The following is a 19889-nucleotide window of genomic DNA, read 5'->3' on the forward strand; positions in this document are numbered from 1 at the left end:
TTAAAATAATGTGGGTACGCATTGGTAATTTAAAAATATTGAAAAAATAATAATTGATGAATAAACTTTTTCTAATTCCACGTGGTATTGCCTACATAGATTAACATTTAATTAAATTAAACTTGAAGATCAATTAGATACAGGAATAAAAATAATTTATTTATCACTGTTATTGTTATTATTTATATTTTAAGACCTTTTACGAACCTACGGGCATGTCTACTCTGCATTAAAATACTAGCTTATTCTACTATAGTTTTCCCGAAAAATATAAAATCCATTACCGGGCCAAATCGCATTCCACAAATTAAATTATCTGTCAGAAATTTATCATTGCCGACTGCATTGTAGATTCAGGCAGAAATAGGAGAATATCTCTCAACGAAAACACATTTCTGTGTGTCATAGGGTATCTTTTTATGTGGTAAACTTTAACTTATTTAAATGAGAAATCTAAATCTATCAGTTATAAAATCTACATTTAATTGCGGCACTTAATTTAATCAATCTACTAAGATAAATTCAACCTCTACATCATTTACGAGCACATTCTGAAAAAAACTTCTTTTGCTCCTAAAAATTTGGTAAATGTTATTATTAGCTTCGGAAAAAACTAAAGTGTGTAAAATATTGTGATAATTGAGTATGGGTGAGTACAGTTTTAGAGCAATACGTATGTAAGAATTCTTTTTGCTTAGTATTGTCGTTTTTTGTTTGTATGTAAAAGCCTACAATTTTTCTTTTCATTTTACTTAAGTCATTTTTTAAAAAACAACCATTTATTTTTATAAAATGAAAATAAAGAATAAAAATACTCATAGAAATTGTTCAGAAAAATAAAAAAATAATTAATTAAAATCTGTTTGGATGTGCTACTTACCATTTACTACGTACTCAAAACGTCAAAAATACATTTAGAACCCTAATATACATTCCAATACGTATGGAACGTTCAGAAAATGTAAGTAGTTAGTTGTAGAAACAAGAGCTAGAGCGAATGGTGCGGAAACAGTCTAAGGATATGGAAATGCTATATATGAACATATAAAGAGTCTTGCGGATTATTATAAGAACTTTATTAAAAATGAAGCACTGTGAAGCACAAATATTCGTAGCTACATAGTGAATTACTACATATGAGACATAAATGAGTCAAAAGTCACTTAAAAAATTATGTATCAGAAATATTTTTAAAGTGAATTTTGTCATTGAATACACAAATGTTTGCGCAAAAAAAATTATAATGTTTTTACTTACAATAATTACTATTCGCCAAACATTTTGTATGCCTTATGAAAAATGTCAAGATAATAATTGCATGTTATACATATTTATTTAATATAGGAGCCTAGAGAAATTTCATTCAATATCACATAAAAGCAGAAAAGAAGTACAAACTTGTTAATTCGATAATTTATATCAAATTAAATATCAGCGATTTTACATACAAGTTTTTCAATTTTTTTATTTTTAATTTTTTAATTAATCTGAATTGACATTAATCACTTTAACTTTTTGGTTCTAACAAAATAATTAAGAAAAAAATAATATGTATTTTAAAATTTATCTCTCGGCAAAATCTGTAAAATCTTTGTAAATTACAAAACTGCGAAATAATAGAGAAAAACTTAAAAGAAGTTGTATATTATTAGACAATTTTTGAAAATAAGTCATCGACGGAAAAGAAGATTGAACTATCTGCAAAAAGATATTTTTTCAGAAATCGAAATTAAACTTACATAAAAGTCAAAGTTTGAATTAATCGTATAATTAAGCAATACATGTACATATGTAGGTAACTATAACGACTGTAAAAAACAACGTGAAGAACAATTTGCCAGGAAATTCTTAGAAATCGGTGTCTATGAAGAAATTTTATGTGGTAATTTTCAAAATTTTTTAATAAAATATTGAGGAATATGTAAGCGAAACTCTGAAGAAATTTTATGTAATTTTTAAACTTTTTTAATAAAATTTTTAGGAAATTTGTTAGAAAAGCCGCATATTGAAAACACTTACGTTATCGTTGGAATTTAGCAATTTCAAGGTTTTTGTAATGCAAAATGCTTGATAATTAAAAGACTATTAAATTGACAAATTCAAGTCTTCGTCACAACATTTTCAATCAACCAACTCAAACCAATTAAGATTTTAAAATTTTAACAGATTTTTAGAAGTAATTTTACTGTAAAACGCTATAACTAAATTCAGAAACTTTGACTTTCTAACAACATAAAGAGAAAAAAAACGTTGATTGGAAGTTTTGGAACCAACAATCAATCTTGTTTAAGAACGTGGAAGCATTTGGTAAGAAACAACATTTTCTAATTTTTAAAACTATTTTTATTCGATTCGTTATATTTTGGAATAAAAAAACTTAATTTTTTATTCAAAAATTATTCGTCAAGTTAAATAAAATTTTATTACTCTCTTAAAATTTTCGAGTATATTTTAACAATTTGAAATAAGGGAAAAAAAGCTTCGCTTAAAAAAGAAACTTATTTCACACTCTCTTTTTTTTTTGTTTTGTAAATATTCAAATTTAATTATTGTCAAAATTTTATTTTATAACCATTGTACACAGAATTAACAATAATCAGCTCTTTGAATATAAAAATTAATATAAAACACCCAATCGTTATAATTATTTCCGACATACAGAACAAATCTTAAATTCAAGATCAAAAGAATGAATTTTCTTTCAATTCCAAAAGCATAACTCTCAAATTTAATATCTGTCATTTCTGTAACAGTTTTCCGTCGTCAATGATAATCACCATACGGTACAACATATTAAACGTACCGATAATATACGGCTGTCATCGCTTAGCAGAAGTTCAATTCAATAATAATGTGCGCTAATCTGTTCATTGAAACGATGACATTTCATTACTTTTTTGATTTTTCTTTTAAAGCTGTCCTTATTTTATGAACTCTAATTCGATATAACTTAATTGTATTGAGAAGATTAACTTCTGCTGCAAATTAGCTATGACGGATATTCCTACAATGGCGGTTTGCCTACGCTTTTTTTTGTTTGATTTTGACATCTAAAAAGCATTTACTGAGCGCCTTGTTATTGTTAGTGTCCTTTTCTTAATAAGGAGTATCTGATCACATTATTTTTCTGTTTCCTAGATTTTTTTAATAGTTGTTTGATTATTATTGCTTTCCGTTGTGTTTATCGTTATTGATGCGACTGTGGTTGTCGTTGTAGTTTGGTGTTTTAATTTTTTATTCTGGCCTGAATTATGTTTTTTAGAGGAGTTTTGAGGTCCCTTGTTGCATCGATTATTACCCTGTTCATTTTGTTTTCGTTTTTTCTTTTTAGGAGCATTTCCGTTGCCACCACAATGCTTTTTGTTTTCATTTCTATTAATATTATCTGTCTTTTTAATATTGGTCATAGTCCTACTAAAACTACTGTTTACAATAGTATTTGTAAAATTTCCGTTTATGGTACTATTATTATTATTATTATTGTTATTATTATTATTATTACTACGTCTATTATTATTTTCTTTATAAGCGCTTATTCTACGTTTTTTGTTATGCTCTGTAGATGTTGATAAAGTTGTCACTGTTGTTGCACTATCCTCTTTACATTTTGGAGGACGTTTCAACATAGCTTTAGTTAAATTAACTAATGGTTTACCAGCATCACAAAGATGATGAACACCGTGTTTCACTCGATTTGGTCCAAATAATTTACTAATTAATTTTTGAGCTCTATCATCTGAAACACTTTCCGTTAATGATTTTGTATATGTTGCTAATTTACCTAAGCTTCGTGATGGCGGTATTTGTAATTTGCGAGGTTCACCGTGTCTATTTAAAGCTAGATATAAAGTATGTCTTGAATTAGAATTATATGTTGATGAGTATGTATTATAATGATGTTCTTCCATGGATTCATTAAAGATGCAATCATCAGTGAATTCTTTCTGCAATTAAAAAAAAATTAAATTAAATGAAAAAAACATGTACAAACTGGAACATTCTTAATATTGACAAACAGATTGAATGAAAAAAAAAATTTTTTGACACTTTGCACAGTGTCAATTTTCAAACTTCGACACTTCAAATTAAGAGTTTTAATTAAACTTAAATATTTCTGTATACATTTTCCTATTTGTCAAAGTTCTTGCACGTACTTAAACATACGTCACAGACATATGTATATATATAATCAAATTAATTAACTAATAATATGAGTAAAAGTTAGACAAGTTGTCTAGGAGCAGTTACGTTTTTATTTATTCATCCAATTAAAGAGTCGCTTTTAATTGTAAATTTTTGAACCACTATAATAAGCGAAAATACATACATAGTTCATTTTATTGTATAAAATCATAATCCAACTTTTTTGAATGAAATGTCATTCTTTTTTAATTTCAAAGATATTTTACAAATTTGTGTATAGAAGGTGTGTGCCCATTTCTGAAAAAAAAGAACATAAAACTAAAAGATCTCAATTCTTTGCCAAAATCCAATTTCGTATCCCCCTCAATTCTTGAAAAAATTTTGTTGACGAAATCTTAAAATTATTTCATTATAATAATCTATTTTTACATGCAATAAAACTAATTATATTCATAATATTTTTAAAATAAATAAAACAAATAATGTAGTTGTAACAAAATTTCTTTAAGGTATTAAATAAAAATCAAATTCTAATCGCCACATAATGTTCAAAGAAGGTTTTTGTTTTCCTTCCGGCATATCGTCCATGACTCTTTAAACATTTATACAACGCTAATGCGACTCTTAACAAACGATATATAATACAAGTATGTATGCGTATGCATAAATTTCAAAACATATTCATGTTAAGAATAAGTAAAGTTGAACGAATCAACTATGTTGTATTTGTACGGATGAATATGAATTATTGTTGATATGAAGTTGTAAGAAAAATTACCATTTTAAGCTATAAATAACATCATATTGGTAACAATAGTGACAATATTATCGAGTCTAAGAGAGTAACATATTCCGAAGCAACATCACCAATAATGTACAAAATTTTATTCGTATCCAATAACAACAATATTGCAATTGAAAAATAAAATTTTCTCAGTTTCGAATCTGGTTATGAAAGTTTAATTTTCTCAACTACATCTCTTTTTAATATTTGAGATGTTATCATTCAAATACGAGTATCAGTTTCTATGGTTGTTATATCAAAACCAAATATGCTGTTGCTATCGTCCTTTTCACAGTCGTTACAATCGAGGTTACCAATAAGATTTTGTCAATAATAAGTTATCGATATTATGACCCAAATATTTTGTAACATTTGATGAAAGTTATATGGCAACTATCATAACAATTCCGAACATCTTAATTTGTATGTTCATCTCTGCTAAATTTAATTACCATTATTAAATTCCAAAGGTTTTAATATGAGGCCAAACATCCTTAGCTTGAAGTTAGCCCTATTACTGTTTGAGTTATTGTTGGAATATGCGATAATTAAAAAAGACATATGCGATATACATTTCTTCGGAGCGTTAAAAATCATTCTTTCGCAACATTAAAAACGACATGGTAAATTCATAATACTCTACGAACATAAGAATAAGCAACACGCATATATATTCTCTTTCGCGACTAATTGAAAGCAAATTTTTTAGATTTTTAGAAAAAAAATGAAAATCTTTTTTTTTTTATTCTTTATTAACGAGTTCGTACAGCCCTGCCAAAAATTATTCCTAGATAAGATTTTTTACGTAAGAGTTTATTATTGTTCATTATTGTTTAACATTATTTTGTAAATTCAATAAGGTTTCAGTTTCCTTACAAGGGTATATAATCTATGAGTTAAACAAAATTATTGCCGATTAAATTGCGATACGCGCATCTATACAAAATAATCACATTTTAAGTTTTCGTATAGATGAAGCATATTATTTTTTCATATTGCGTAATTCGATTCCTAATTTAAAAAGTTGCCCTATTTTCATCCCACTAATACAGAATTTTTATTGGATGGAGTAAAAAAAAATAAGTTTATGCTTTCATTTCATTTATTCATCAGTAACGCTCGTTATAATTAGGTTTAGACGACTGGTATATTATACTATATGGTAATACTATAAAACTTGAATAATTATTATTACAACAATTATGCTGCCATAATAAAATTTCGATCCACTTCATTATCGATTACACATACAACATTAAGATTTTTAATGGCATTTTTTATGTTTTGACATTAAGTTATTTTTATGACTTCAAGTATAAATTTTAGTTTACGAAGTGTTAATTAAACTGTTAATGAATACACTCAATATGTACGTAACAAATACCATAAACAGTGTCAAAATCAATACATTTATGTATTATGAAAACTCTCTCTATTCGACAACAATAGATCTTGTATATTTGTTACATGTATGTATATTTTCTTGTACACATACATATGTACATATATATTTGCTTAATGAAGTAGTACAATATTTATATTTGTTTCCAACTTATTAAGTAATTAGTTGTAGTATACTATATAATAATATGAAGTTTATATTTGTATAACCGTAAAATTTTGACAAATAAAATATTTCCCCCCCAAATAGATTTTGACGCCACTCTATTGAAAAAATTAGTACTAGTACTTAGTAACGAGTGCTTCATAAAATTCATTTAAAATTGTTTCATTAATTTGCACTAAAAGATCAAATTTTTGCAAGATATTAAAATTTCAATTGTTTTTTATATTTTTTAAAGATTATTTACACAATAAAATTCTAGGTACTGTTTACATATGTATATCTACGACAAACGCTGACTCAAGATGGCTGTTTACGTATCAGACTGACATTACCAGACTTTTCGTCAAAATTTAACAATATACTACGAAAATTATAACCAAAATAATCATCAGCTGATCGCTTTTTAAAACTTTTTGCAAAATATTAATTGTTGCCATTTTTATTTAAAAAAGTCTAAGATCAAATTTGAAATAAGAATACACTAATTTCTATTTTTTGCCCTCAGACAAAGTCTGATGTCAATTAGTGTTTACACATATGTATGACTTTCATCAGACTTAGGCGAATCTTAGAGTTCATCGTATATACAAACAGTGCCATTCTGATGTAAAAACTAGCCTACAAAGTTTTGTCTCAAAGATTTCACATTTTGTAATTATATTGACATTTGAAAATCTAACTATTTTATTAGAAAATTTATAAGCGTTCTGACGTTTGCAATTTGTTTTCTTACCGTCGTTTACTAAAATTGATTTTGAAATATTTTAAATTTTTCCAACTTTTAATAACAACTTACACGTCATTTACAAACTACACGTCAAAATAAATTTGTTTCATAAGTTTCATATACGAGTATTTACATTTATACAATTCTTATGTAGCTTAATTTAAATTTAGCTCGAGGTTAAAATCATCAGCTATTTTAGCTAAATTAAGTTAAATTTTTGGCATTTATGCTTTAACTATACAGATGTCAAACCTTTAAAATCAAGTGAAAGTATCTGCGATTTGAAAGCAGGAATAGAAAAAAATCCATCTATTGTAAAATATTTTATTAAGGTCATCTGTAGGAAAAAATGTGCGTATAACTATTCCTGATATTTAACTCTTTTATATAGGTGTACTTAAGTGTAAGAGAGGCGTAATTTGGAGTAAGATTATTTATCAATGGATCGCGAACATGAACAAAATTTTACAAGTAAATTTTTTAAAACGAAAATGAACTTAATTTTTTTGGCGTTAGAATTTTTTTATTTTACTTTTATTTTACATTAAACAGAAAATATAATATGAAATTTTTGTGTAAACACATGTACAAATGCAACGAAAATTAAATTACCTAGTTACTTTTAAATAAAATTGAATAAAAATTGAAAGTCTGCTTGTTTAGGAAAGAGATAATTACTAAAATTGTATTAAGTTGTGAAATGCTTTAAATATACGTTTAGGCTTATATTACACGTACCAGACACCACATTCATGAATTCAATCTACACTTAAAAACATACATAAATCATTAGGAATACAAATTATACATTTCCGTTCGGATATTTTCATTAGCTGTTGTAAGGTAGGTTTACCCTTTTTCTGTATAAGTATCTAAATCAAATTGAAGAAAAAAGTTATTAATAAGCGCAAGAGTTATTGTTATATTGGAACTAATATGTCTTATACTTTACCCTTCCTTAACGTATTATTAGCTTTTAAATTCTACTAACACTATTTATGTATGTATAAAAAAATATAAATGACGTAAAGACTATATAGTTAGAGTATATAGACGTTTATCCACATAGTAATTATTCTGTCAGATATTGGGTATTTAAAAAGATTGCTTCTTAGCAAAAAATAATTAATTATGAAACCTAAAACGTAAAATTATTATAAGGAAAAAATGTTGATAACAAGTTATGGTTTTAAATTTATTTGTAGATGCAAATCATTTTTATTAAATTTTATTTCTATAAGTAATAATTTTATTGAAATCGGATTGGCTTATGGATTTGCTTTCATATTGAAAAATTGGACGTTTTTGAAAAACGATTCCTCGAGTTTCTTATTCACACTGCTCTTAATTGTTAACGCATAAATTCAGTAGATTAAGTTTTAATTTTGGATATGTTTTGTAATTGTAAATATTTTACACAAAATTCGAATACTGCTGAGGTTGGGTTAAAAAACTCGCCAAATGAAAATGATGATAATTGAAAACCAGGTTCTTAAGAACAAAATCATTTACCAAAACATTCATAGTTTATAAATTTTTTTTTCGCTTTAAATTTTCCCTTCCAAATTACGTACATATTTTGACTTAAAAGACGTTCCCTAAATAACTTTAGTTTTAGATTAACTTCAGTTGTTAGTTTAAAATTTTAGTTAGTGGTATTAGATTGTTACATTTTTCCTGCATATTATAAAAATTGAAGCTTTAAACAAATTTAATTTTAATATTTATCAAAATCATAATTATGTAGCTACCGCGTGATTTGAATAACAAACGTTGACTTTCAAATTAATTTGATTGTTTTATCTATTAATTGATCGAATAACATTTAACATTTATTTAATTTTCTATATTAAAAAAAATATCAATCTCAATCGGCATCTTAACTAAAATTTAAGTCAAAGACTAGGTTACAGTAGATTTACCTTATATATTAACCGGTATTTTCATTTAAATATCATAAGGCGCCAGCTATGCGCTTTGTTGAAATCATTCCAAAATAAGTTATTATGAAAGAGTTTTCTGGTTTGCTTTTTTTTATTTTTTTTTCTTTAAATTAATATAAAAGAAAAAGAGGAAGAAAACAAACTCTTAAGATTAAAAGGCAACAATCTTCGAGTGAGTTTTATGACATTAATATACTGTGACTTGTCTGATACAATTTTTTCTTAAAGATATTTTTTTTCCTTTTCTAACCTAAAATAATCAATAAATATGTTTAGCCACAAAGAATGAATTTGAAAAAAAATTAATGATAAAAGAATTCTTTATCTTGCACTTTTTGAATTGAAATTAAAAACATAAGAAAATTTAAAAAGTTCCATTTCCTGCTTGTTTCTCTGAAGTAAAAGTATTTTGACCTTGAATAATTTTTCCCAATATTGTTGTATGTAACATAAACACATAGATTTATGATTAGTGTTCAGACAATTAGCTCCAGGATCCTTGGGATTAGAAGAATAAAATGTAAGCAAGGGTTTTCACATCAAATATTGTTAATGGTTTGATTTGACGAAAATTTGATGCAAGTGTAATTTGTAAATGTTTGTTGATTTTAATGGAAGGCTATTTTTTCCTGAATTTTAGCAAACAAAATCCATGAACAACATGTTTGACGTGTAAACACTGCGCGTCTTTCGTTAATTTGAAGGCTTTAAAAAAGTTTGTTTTGCAAAATATTGTTCGTTGTTCTGTAAATTTTTACAACTTATCATCTTAACTACTCTTTCTAAAGAATTTTAATTTTTTACTCAAATTTTAACAACCAAAAGACGATTCTATTAGAGTTAATAAAATTTACCAGTCGAAAATAAATTTTCAATAAAAGAATGGCAAATTAATGGTCATTTTGATTAAACCATCGTAATTTAATTTTAAATGTTTCAGATTAAAAATTACATAACTTTGCAATCACAGTTAGATTGCAAGTTATTTGCGAACATGCTTAAGTAACTAAACTATTTAAAATAACTAAATTACAGTCATTTAGTAAAAAAAATACAAACTATCTGATTAATAAATTAAATTCGATCATACATTTGCATGTGTGCGCACTTGAATATGCAATGTTCCCGAAACAATTTGCCGATATAATAGAATCATATATAACTGAGAGGTGCTTTCGTGTTAGAGTAGAGGATTCTTATACTACTTTGAGAGAAATTCGGGCTGGTGTCCCACAAGGAAGTGTCCTGGGCCCTATATTGTATCTGTTGTATACTTCTGATATACCAGAATTAGAAAATGGTACAATTGGAACATTTGCGGATGATACTGCTGTCATGGCTGTTGCTAAAAATTGTGAAGAATCAGCAATGATGTTACAAACATCACTGGATAAAATTCAAGCCTGGACAAAAAAATGGAAAATAAAACTGAACGAATCTAAGTCTGTGCACATAATTTTTACGAACAAAAAAATAGTATATAGACCAGTATATATTAATATGGAAGCAATTCCTTACGCAAATACTGCAAAATATCTTGGTTTCACTTTAGATACAAAATTAAGATGGAAAGCACACGTAAAAAAGAAAAAGGAAGAGCTTGAAATCAAATATAAAAAAATGTACTGGTTGATTGGAAAATACTCACCTCTGTCCGTACAAAACAAACTTTTATTGTACAAACAAGTTTTGAAACCTGTTTGGACATATGGTTGCCAGCTCTGGGGATGCACCAAAAAGAGTAATGTTGCAATAATACAACGGTTGCAAAACAAAATAATAAAAAATGCAGTAAATGCTCCATGGTACGTTAGAGTCAAAGATCTACAAAGAGACCTTCAAATAAACTCTGTTGCTGAAGAAATAAAAAGTAGAGCAAGAAGACATGAAGAAAGGCTTGTCCGGCATGTGAACGTCGAGGTACAACAACTATTGGACAACACAAACATAACACGACGACTACAAAGAACTAAACCTTATGAACTAAAATAATTTATAAAAACGAGTATGTATTATTAACATATTAAAACGGGGGGTAGATGTCACTTTAGATAATCTATCAATAAATTTTATAGTAAATTAGGTTAAAATTAAATTACTCATTAGTCATATTAGGACTAGATTGTAATATAAAAATTAATAAAAAAAAAAAAAAAAAAAAAAAAAAAAAACTTGAATATGCAATACAAAATCAAACAGTGGCAAAACCAAAATTTGTAAGTCTGCCTGGGGTCTTAAATTTTAAAATTAACAGTCAAATAACTAAAATTGACAGTCAAATGACTAAAATGACCGTCTATTTCAATAATACATATATGTATACATGTATGTATGTATTTCAACATGTAAGTGTACATGATAATTTTGATAAAGTTTACAAAAAATCTTTTTGACGTAGTTTAAATGTCAAAACAAATATATTCACATTAACTTTTTAAATTATTTGTATAGTTAAAAAAGAAGAATAAATTAAAAATTATTACAATATTCCGACTAAAATGTCAAAATATTTAATATTAATAACAATGAGTATATTTAGTGTTAGTAACAGTAAAAATAACATTCAAGAAATTGTAATCAAATTTCAAGATTTCTGGCATAATTTTTGTTTATTTGTCATTTTTTGTTTTTATTATTTGCATGACGGTCAAACAAAAAAATGAAAACTTAAAACCGCTTTTATTTAATTTAAAAATTATGCTCATATACAACAGATTTTTGGCCTGAGATTAAACAAATTTACGTAATTCACAAATTGTATCTAATATTTTTAAAATAAATATTTGTGGTTGAATATTGTGTATATACCTACATAAATATTTTAATCGAAATTTCAAAAATTATAAAACAAAAATTAATAAAAAATTCATACACGCATACACCAAATACAATTTAATGGCAATTAAATAAATTTTACTTGAGTATTTCAAATATGGTAGAGGTTTTACAAAAAAATACAATACTGCACTATATTAGGTATATACTTTTTATATTAATTAATGCAGCAATTGTATGGCAAAGCTATTTGTCAAAAATTAACTTAAACCACAAAGAAGATTTTGTTAATAAATTGAGAAAAACCTAATGGTTTTCGAAGATCTAACAACAAGAATCTTGTTTAAAAGAGGAAAACAATATGCAATAAAAAATATTGCATACTTTCAAGATGAGAAAAAAACTTAGCAAGAAAAGCATTAATGTACTAGTCGAATTTGGCGGCGGCTATTTAAATAAGTTAATATAAATGATTATATTTTTAGGATTTGAAATGCTTACCATTACAACAAAAATTATTATGCAAAAATTGAAATTTTCCAAATTTTGATAACTTGGCGATAACTTGAGACGGGAAAATTTTTGTTTACTGGCCACAACTTACCGCCTAAAAGAAAATGGATGTCAAAAATTGTCATTTTTTCATTGTAATATTTTTCTCTACTGTTTCGTGGTAGAATAAGTAACTTACTATTTTTTTGCGTTTGCTGATTTTAAAAAACTGATTAATGTAATTTTACAGAATGGTAAAACATAAAATATAATTTTTACGACTCTAAGAAGCAAACTAGAATTTTTAAAGTGGAAGGGGTACATAAAAGTTTTCTTTTAGAGAAATAGCTTTGACATACAAAGATGCAATTTATTAAATGTCGATTTATTAAACTAAAATAGAAAATTTAAAAAAATTTTTGTATTCAAACCATGACCTAAAATAGATCATGAAACAGGAATTTTTTTCGAATACGTAATTTTTTTCATACAAATTTACTTTTCATAGACTTAAAAAACAATTTCTTAAATTCATCACTGCATAAGATTGAATTAAAGGCTTACAATTTTGCAAAAGCTAGAAATATGAAGGAAACTCATTCACACTAAAAACGCATAACTCTAATAGTGAAAGCATATAAATTGTATAAGAAAAGGTTGTTTTTATCAAAATTTAATTATAATAATTAATTTTTATTTGAAATTGCATTTTACTTGTAATTGTATTATGTTAAAAAACGATTTTCACAGTTTTTTATTCTGATTTTTTTAAGAAAAAATAAAAAAATTACTTTTAAATTATAGAGGGTTCAGTAAAAAAAAAAGAGAGTAATTATTTAATCGACAATGAGTCTTATACGCCGACATCAATTAGTTAAACAAAATTGCGGGTTAAATTAATTTATTTAAATTTTTATAAATTGATTGAATAATTGAAAAAGTAATTTGGCTGGCTGAACCTGCGTTTTTTTTTTTTGTAAAACGATTACAAAAACTAACAAAATTTTTTGTTAAAATTTTGTTGAAAATTTCGAGTTTATGATCATTGAATTAATCAAATGATCTATTAAAATATTCAGGTTTTATGATCACCTCTTTTCATGTTGCATATACTACTTTAACTGACAGCCTTAGTTGGAAAAACTTGGATCAAAAAGGTTATGGTAGATATTATAAAAATTGTGCATTATAACAATTGTGTTTTATAGCAATAGGTTGAAAAGCTTTGCATGAACAGAATTAAAAAATATTTTTATGTCAAAATTTCAAATGCTAACATATAGAATGCTTCAGTTCAATTTCGTTTCAAAATAAAACCCGTCCTAAACAAACTTGCAACTACACAGATCCTGATCTTTTAACAGTAAACATTAATATTCTAGCTCAAATTTTCATTCAAATTCAATCTTCACTCAAACTAACTTTTTTTAACTAAATTTTTACCAATCGCATTGTATACGAGTATACAATAAGATAATTTATATGATGGCACCAAATTTTGGAGCTTTGTCAAAATTGTCGAGCTTTCGGTGGGAACGCGCTTCTCTATAGTAGGGAAGCGTAAATACACTACTTTTATAGACAGTTCGGTCTGTTCGGCTGAACTGATTTTGATGATTTTATATGTGAGTTTATCCTCTATGGCACGGATTGAGCAACTTTTGGGATATATCAGACCTCGATAACCGAACTTTTTTACGGGCCAATTTTACATTTTTGCGTATACAAAAAAAATAATTAACCAATTTCCATGGAATTTAATATTTAATTTCGGGGTGTCACAACAATGAATCTATAATATTTTTTCGAATAATCGGAATATGATGATATTCCGGTTTCGAATGAAATTTGATATTTGAGTTCTACTTGTTAAATTAACTTGTGATTCTTTTCAGGGAACTCGGGTGGCGCAAAGCGAAATTCTACTAAAGCCAAATTTACATTTTTCTAGTTATGTTATCTAAGAGCTAACTAGTGCCCTTGAAATTGCAAGGAAGTATTCAAAATGCATTTTCATAATATTCTGTAACACTTTTACTAAACTAAGCAATTTACATTGCGCTCAGTTATTTGTTGACCACATCAGATTTTTTTCATAAACACTTTATTTTACGAATTGCATGCATGCTTAAAATTTTTCAATCTATTTTTCAATCTTATATGCTTAATTATAATTTCTATAGATCAACATCAATTTTTTCAATAAATTGTTTTCCATCCAAATCATTTCAAATCTTTTCTATTAAATATTTTTAATTCATTAATAAAAAAAAGAACCCAATGAAAATGAGAAACATGAATTAATTTTTTTAATAGAATAACAACAATCTCGATTTATATTAATTTTATTATTTTAATATTATTATTAAGATTCGATAAGAAGAGTTTATAATTGATTTAATATTAATTATTATAATTATACGTTATTATGTCATAATTTAATGAAACATACGTATAAAGATTCATAAAAGCGGTTCCCCTCTTCACCATTCAAAGATAAAAATTGAATGAATTCGAATTTATAGCTGGCAGTTATATTAAAGTATGAAGAAGCTATCTGAAGAATTTTAATAGAAAAGATAAAAAAAAATAATGCATTTAAAAGAGATTTTAAAAGAAAGAAAAAGAAAAAATATGTTAAAAAATTACAACTTATGCTTATGCAATCAAATTTTTCTATTTCTCTTTTCAAAAAACCACACACAAACACATAAAATACATGTACCATTTCTTTCTCAATAGCTTCTTCTATCCCGAATCGTTGAAATACTAAAAAAAAAATTTAAAGCTCATATCGATAATATCGAATCGTTTTTACATATGTAGCAGAATTTAAACTATTTCTTAAAATCGAATTAAAATTATCATTGGTATTTTATTAAAAGTATGTGAGATTTAGAAATATTTTTAAAGTCATCACTATACCACAGAGTTTCTTTATGAAAAATGTACACTATTATTATTTATGCATGACTCTAAAATCTCAAGGAGTTGTTATACAATCCCAAAGAAAAGAAAATAGTAATAATATAAAAAATATTACATTTCTTTTTATAGCCTGGGTATGAGACACACTCAAGATAATAGCCAATATTATAGAAGTTTATTATTAATTTTACAAATAAAATATTTAAACATTTATATCTAGTCACCAGTGAATAAATGTTAGTAGTCTAACAGAAGTACCGCGACCACTTAAAGCTATAATTCAGTTTTAAATTGACAAAATTTTTCAATTTCAAAAAAAAAAGAAAAAGCTAAAACGATAGCGCCATGCTGACATTATAGAATTGTATTTGTTTACATATATTTTTAGTCATATATACTTACATATAGAAGCAAACTTATTATAGTTCTTGAGTAAATAAAGTTTTGTTATAATTTTAAATAGAAATAATTTTCGTCTTCTTTGAACAATTTAAATTTCTCCGTTTTTGTGAAAGTAAAAAATTGCAATTCAATTTTAAAAACTTGGGTGTGTTTAAATAAGGCACGTACATACGTATGTAGGTGTACGATTCATACGATGATGTTTACAAGTCTTTGAGTTTCAAAATTAAATTAGGAAAGTGTCAATGTCAAATATTTATCAATTGTTTTTAATCTATCAAAATTTTTTTATTTTCGGCGGAATCAGTTTTCCAAAACATGATTTTTTAAGGTTTTGTAAACAGCAAATTCGAAAATACGGGAAAATTTTATTTTAAAATTTTTAGATTATAATTTTAAGATTTCGAAACATTTTTTGTTACAAAATTTGATATTAGAAAATCTATCAGTATTTGTGATAACCCTCATATTTTCACATTCGTAACGTATCGTATTGGTGGTGTATGAAGTGGATGGTAAAGTGAATCCGAGTTGGTTCAAGTATTGTATTTGAAATAAACAAGGCATATATTAGCACTCAATAATTTTCTTTATATTTAGGACCTATTAAATTGAATATGCACCTCAACTATTTTGACAGAAAATTAATATATTTAACTGGTTTATGTAATTATTACAAAATTAAGAGTACAAATTTTTAATCTATAAGTATTAGGTATACAAATATACATTTTTCTTGTCAATATAACTTTTGTATTGATTTGTTCTAAAAATTCATTTTTAACACTTTTCAAAAAAAATTTTTGAAAAAAAGTGCTTATTAGTTTCACTCTGTCCGTCTGTCCGTCCGTCCGTCCGTGTGTCTGTTTACAAAACTTCTACACCCTTGAAGATAGAAACCTGAAATTTTATATGTACATAGATCTTTACGAGAAACATTTTCGTAAACAACAATTTTTTACCCCCTCCCTCCACCCCTAAAAGTTATACCCCCCCAAAACCCTGAAAATGCCATTTTTCAACACTATTTATTGTAGTAGTACCATACGCATTTTTCAAATTTTACAAACGCAGAAAAGTTGAGGGTTACTTCTTCTATCACGGCATACTATACTTGAACTTTAAAAAAACAAAATGGCTGTTAAAATTTACCGTAATATAAAATTCATGTTTTCCAAATTTTTGATGTCGTTTTTCTCCTAAGCCCCAGGTTGTAAAAGTCTGAAATTTTAACAGCTTTCAGACATTAATAAATAGTTCATTTCGTTGGAAGAAAATTTTTTTCCCCCTACTCCCCCTCTCAAGTTATCGCCACTCGAAATTTGTAAAATTTGAATATTTGGCACTTTATATAAGCAAAACCGCAAGATTTTTCAAATTTCTATAAATGCAGAAAGGTAACGGTAAATCCTATGCTATTAAAAATATAATTATTTTTCTTAAAATTAATTTCCTCTTAAAATTAATTTTTTCTTTATTTCAAAAACTGCATAAACCTCTCATCCTAAATATATGCAATCCTAGAAATAGTTTCGTATATGAATGAAAATTTATTTTCAGTGTGGTTATCGTATATATTGTTTTTCGAAGCAGTATTTTCACTTGTTGAAGAAAAAAGTGCTAGAATACAAACCATTGGTTTGAACCAACTTTATTTATATTTTTATCTACCCTAATATCTGGAATTTGGTGGTACAAATTTTATCGAGTTAAAAGTATGCGCATCTCATATATAACGCACAACTTTCATATTACGTTGCGGAGTTTGATATTAAACATACAATTTCAAATCACTATAATATAAATTTTAGAAATAAAAATAAATTCGGATAAAACAAAAAATTTTACTATTTGTATTTCACAACAAAAATTTTCGAAATATTTTTGTATTATAAACTACAAATTTTTTTTCTTATTTAAATTATTTATTAATTTCGCAATTAAAAATTTTTGTTTCTAGCTATCATAAATATCTTTTTAAAATATGCATATATTAAGGTTTTTACATTTTTTAATGTATTAACCCTCAATCGGGTTCACATGGATCCAACATAATTTCAAATAAAAAGCAAAAATATGTTACAGAATTTCGAACACACACTTACATACTCCATCTACACTTCTAATTTGTGTGAACAACCCGCTAGTCAAAATTAAAACAAGTACCCGATGTTTTCAAAACAAATCAATATTCTGTCTATTTATATGTGTGTACTCATCACTTGAATCACAGAAAAGTAGAGAGGACGCTGGATCTTAATAAAAATATTTTTTTGAAATTTCTGAACATGCAGTGAATACGAGTATTGTCTTATTAATACTTTCTGTTTATGAGAAATAGAAAATTAAAAAATCTGAAAGTTTCTCAAAATTTATATTAAAGGGTCCAATTTAGTAACAGTTGATTAATTGAATAAAGAAAAGTTTTATTTCCAAAAACTAATTGACTCATGTAACCAATTGTAAGTGTCGATATTCAACTATAGAGGTCAAAACCGACTCCAAAATTAATATTAATAAAATATTCGTTGCTAAACAATTTTTCAGAAACTAATTCCGTTTTATTCTTCAAATTATTTTTGAAATTTCTCTTATTTAATTTTAACTGATATTGAATCCAAAAATGGTAACTTGATTTAAATTTATTTGATAAAATTGCATAATACAAAATTTAACTCGTATATATTATAAATTCAATGTAATATATTTATTGATAAATTAAAAATGAATAAATTAAATTTAAATCACAACAAATAATAATAAATTAGTTTTTCACCTTAAACGACCTTCATTTCTTGTCTCAATAGCATGTCAACAAGATTTGATTGTAATTTACAACATATTTAATTAGTAACAACAATTTAGGTGTAAAAAAAACACACATACTAAATAAAATAAAAGTCAATGTTGACATTTATTTAATAAAAAGTAGCTACATAAATTAATATTAGTCATTTTTAGAAATATAATAGCAATTAAAAATTTTTGACAAGTTGGCAGTTACATGTTTATATCAAATATAAAGTGTTATAACAAATAATTTATGTAAGTGTAAACAAAAGTAATTTACGCGAGTGCAATTTCAATCGACTGCAACTGAAATATGAGTGCAATTTCATCCCATTTTTCAATAAATAACCAAAAGTAATTGAGTATAAACGATAATATTTAGAAAAACACGTGTTTGTTTTAACTAATCATTTTTATTTTATTTGTTTTACTTCAAAAGTTGTAATTGAATTACATATTTCACTGGAGCTAAAATATTTAATAATAAAAAACAAGATTTTTAGAATTATTGCTCTTTTTAATATATTTTTCCAGGAAATTTTTGAATCAATTAAAATTAAAATTTTTATAACACTATAATTAACTTCAAACTCAAAGAGTATAACAAAAACATAACATAGAAAAAAAAAATAAAAATCTTTTAGAATCTCATGTTTAAATTTAATCCTATTTATGTCATTCTAACCTATTTATAATCATTGTACAATCACATTCCATTACTTTAAAATTTATAATTCTAATTAAAATAAATGTACTGTGACTCAAATGGCGACTGATTTCTTAAATAAAATAAAATTCCTAATTATTGTTACTTTAAAAGTTTAAATCATTAATTTTATTTGCATTATTATAAAATATAAAACTGTAATGTAGATAAAATAAAGTTGATGTTATAATAATAAATTTAAACATTTGCTTAATTACTATTTAATAAATCATTTAAATATACGAAAATGCCTAATAATGCATTAACTTATCAAAAGTTGTCTGATATTTAAAAAATAAAAAGAAAAACACAATTAACATACTTGTAACGCAGGAAGTTCAATTAATAACAATTTGTTATGGCAATTCTAAATGTTAAAGCTGATTATCAATGACAAATGGCTACATTAAATTACTCAAATTCTTTTATAACATTAATTGAATTATTATAGTTTTCTAGTTAAACTTGCATAATCTATTTATAAATACTTATTGATTTATAGAAAAATTAATCTTAATCCTTTCACTAAGTATTTAATTTATTATTTATTTTATTTTAAATATTAATATAATAAATGAACTCTATATAAAATTCATTCTAAAAGGATTAAAATTTATTTTAATTCGACATTA

General features: G+C 25.5%; 1 protein-coding gene across 1 annotated transcript in view; it reads right to left on the reverse strand.

The window, feature by feature from the left end:
- Positions 1–2428: 2428 nt before the first annotated feature.
- LOC129609505 (uncharacterized protein DDB_G0287625) overlaps positions 2429–19889 on the reverse strand; it is a 56075-nt gene continuing 38614 nt past the window's right edge. The window contains exon 3 of the mRNA XM_055521447.1: positions 2429–3944. Within this exon, the coding sequence (XP_055377422.1) occupies positions 3135–3944 (810 nt within the window). The 3' untranslated portion in view covers positions 2429–3134. The remainder of the gene's footprint in view (positions 3945–19889) is intronic.

The sequence above is a fragment of the Condylostylus longicornis genome, unplaced genomic scaffold (genome assembly GCF_029603195.1).
Source record: "Condylostylus longicornis isolate FDR11 unplaced genomic scaffold, ASM2960319v2 ptg000004l, whole genome shotgun sequence".
In the NCBI taxonomy this organism is placed as follows: domain Eukaryota; kingdom Metazoa; phylum Arthropoda; class Insecta; order Diptera; family Dolichopodidae; genus Condylostylus; species Condylostylus longicornis.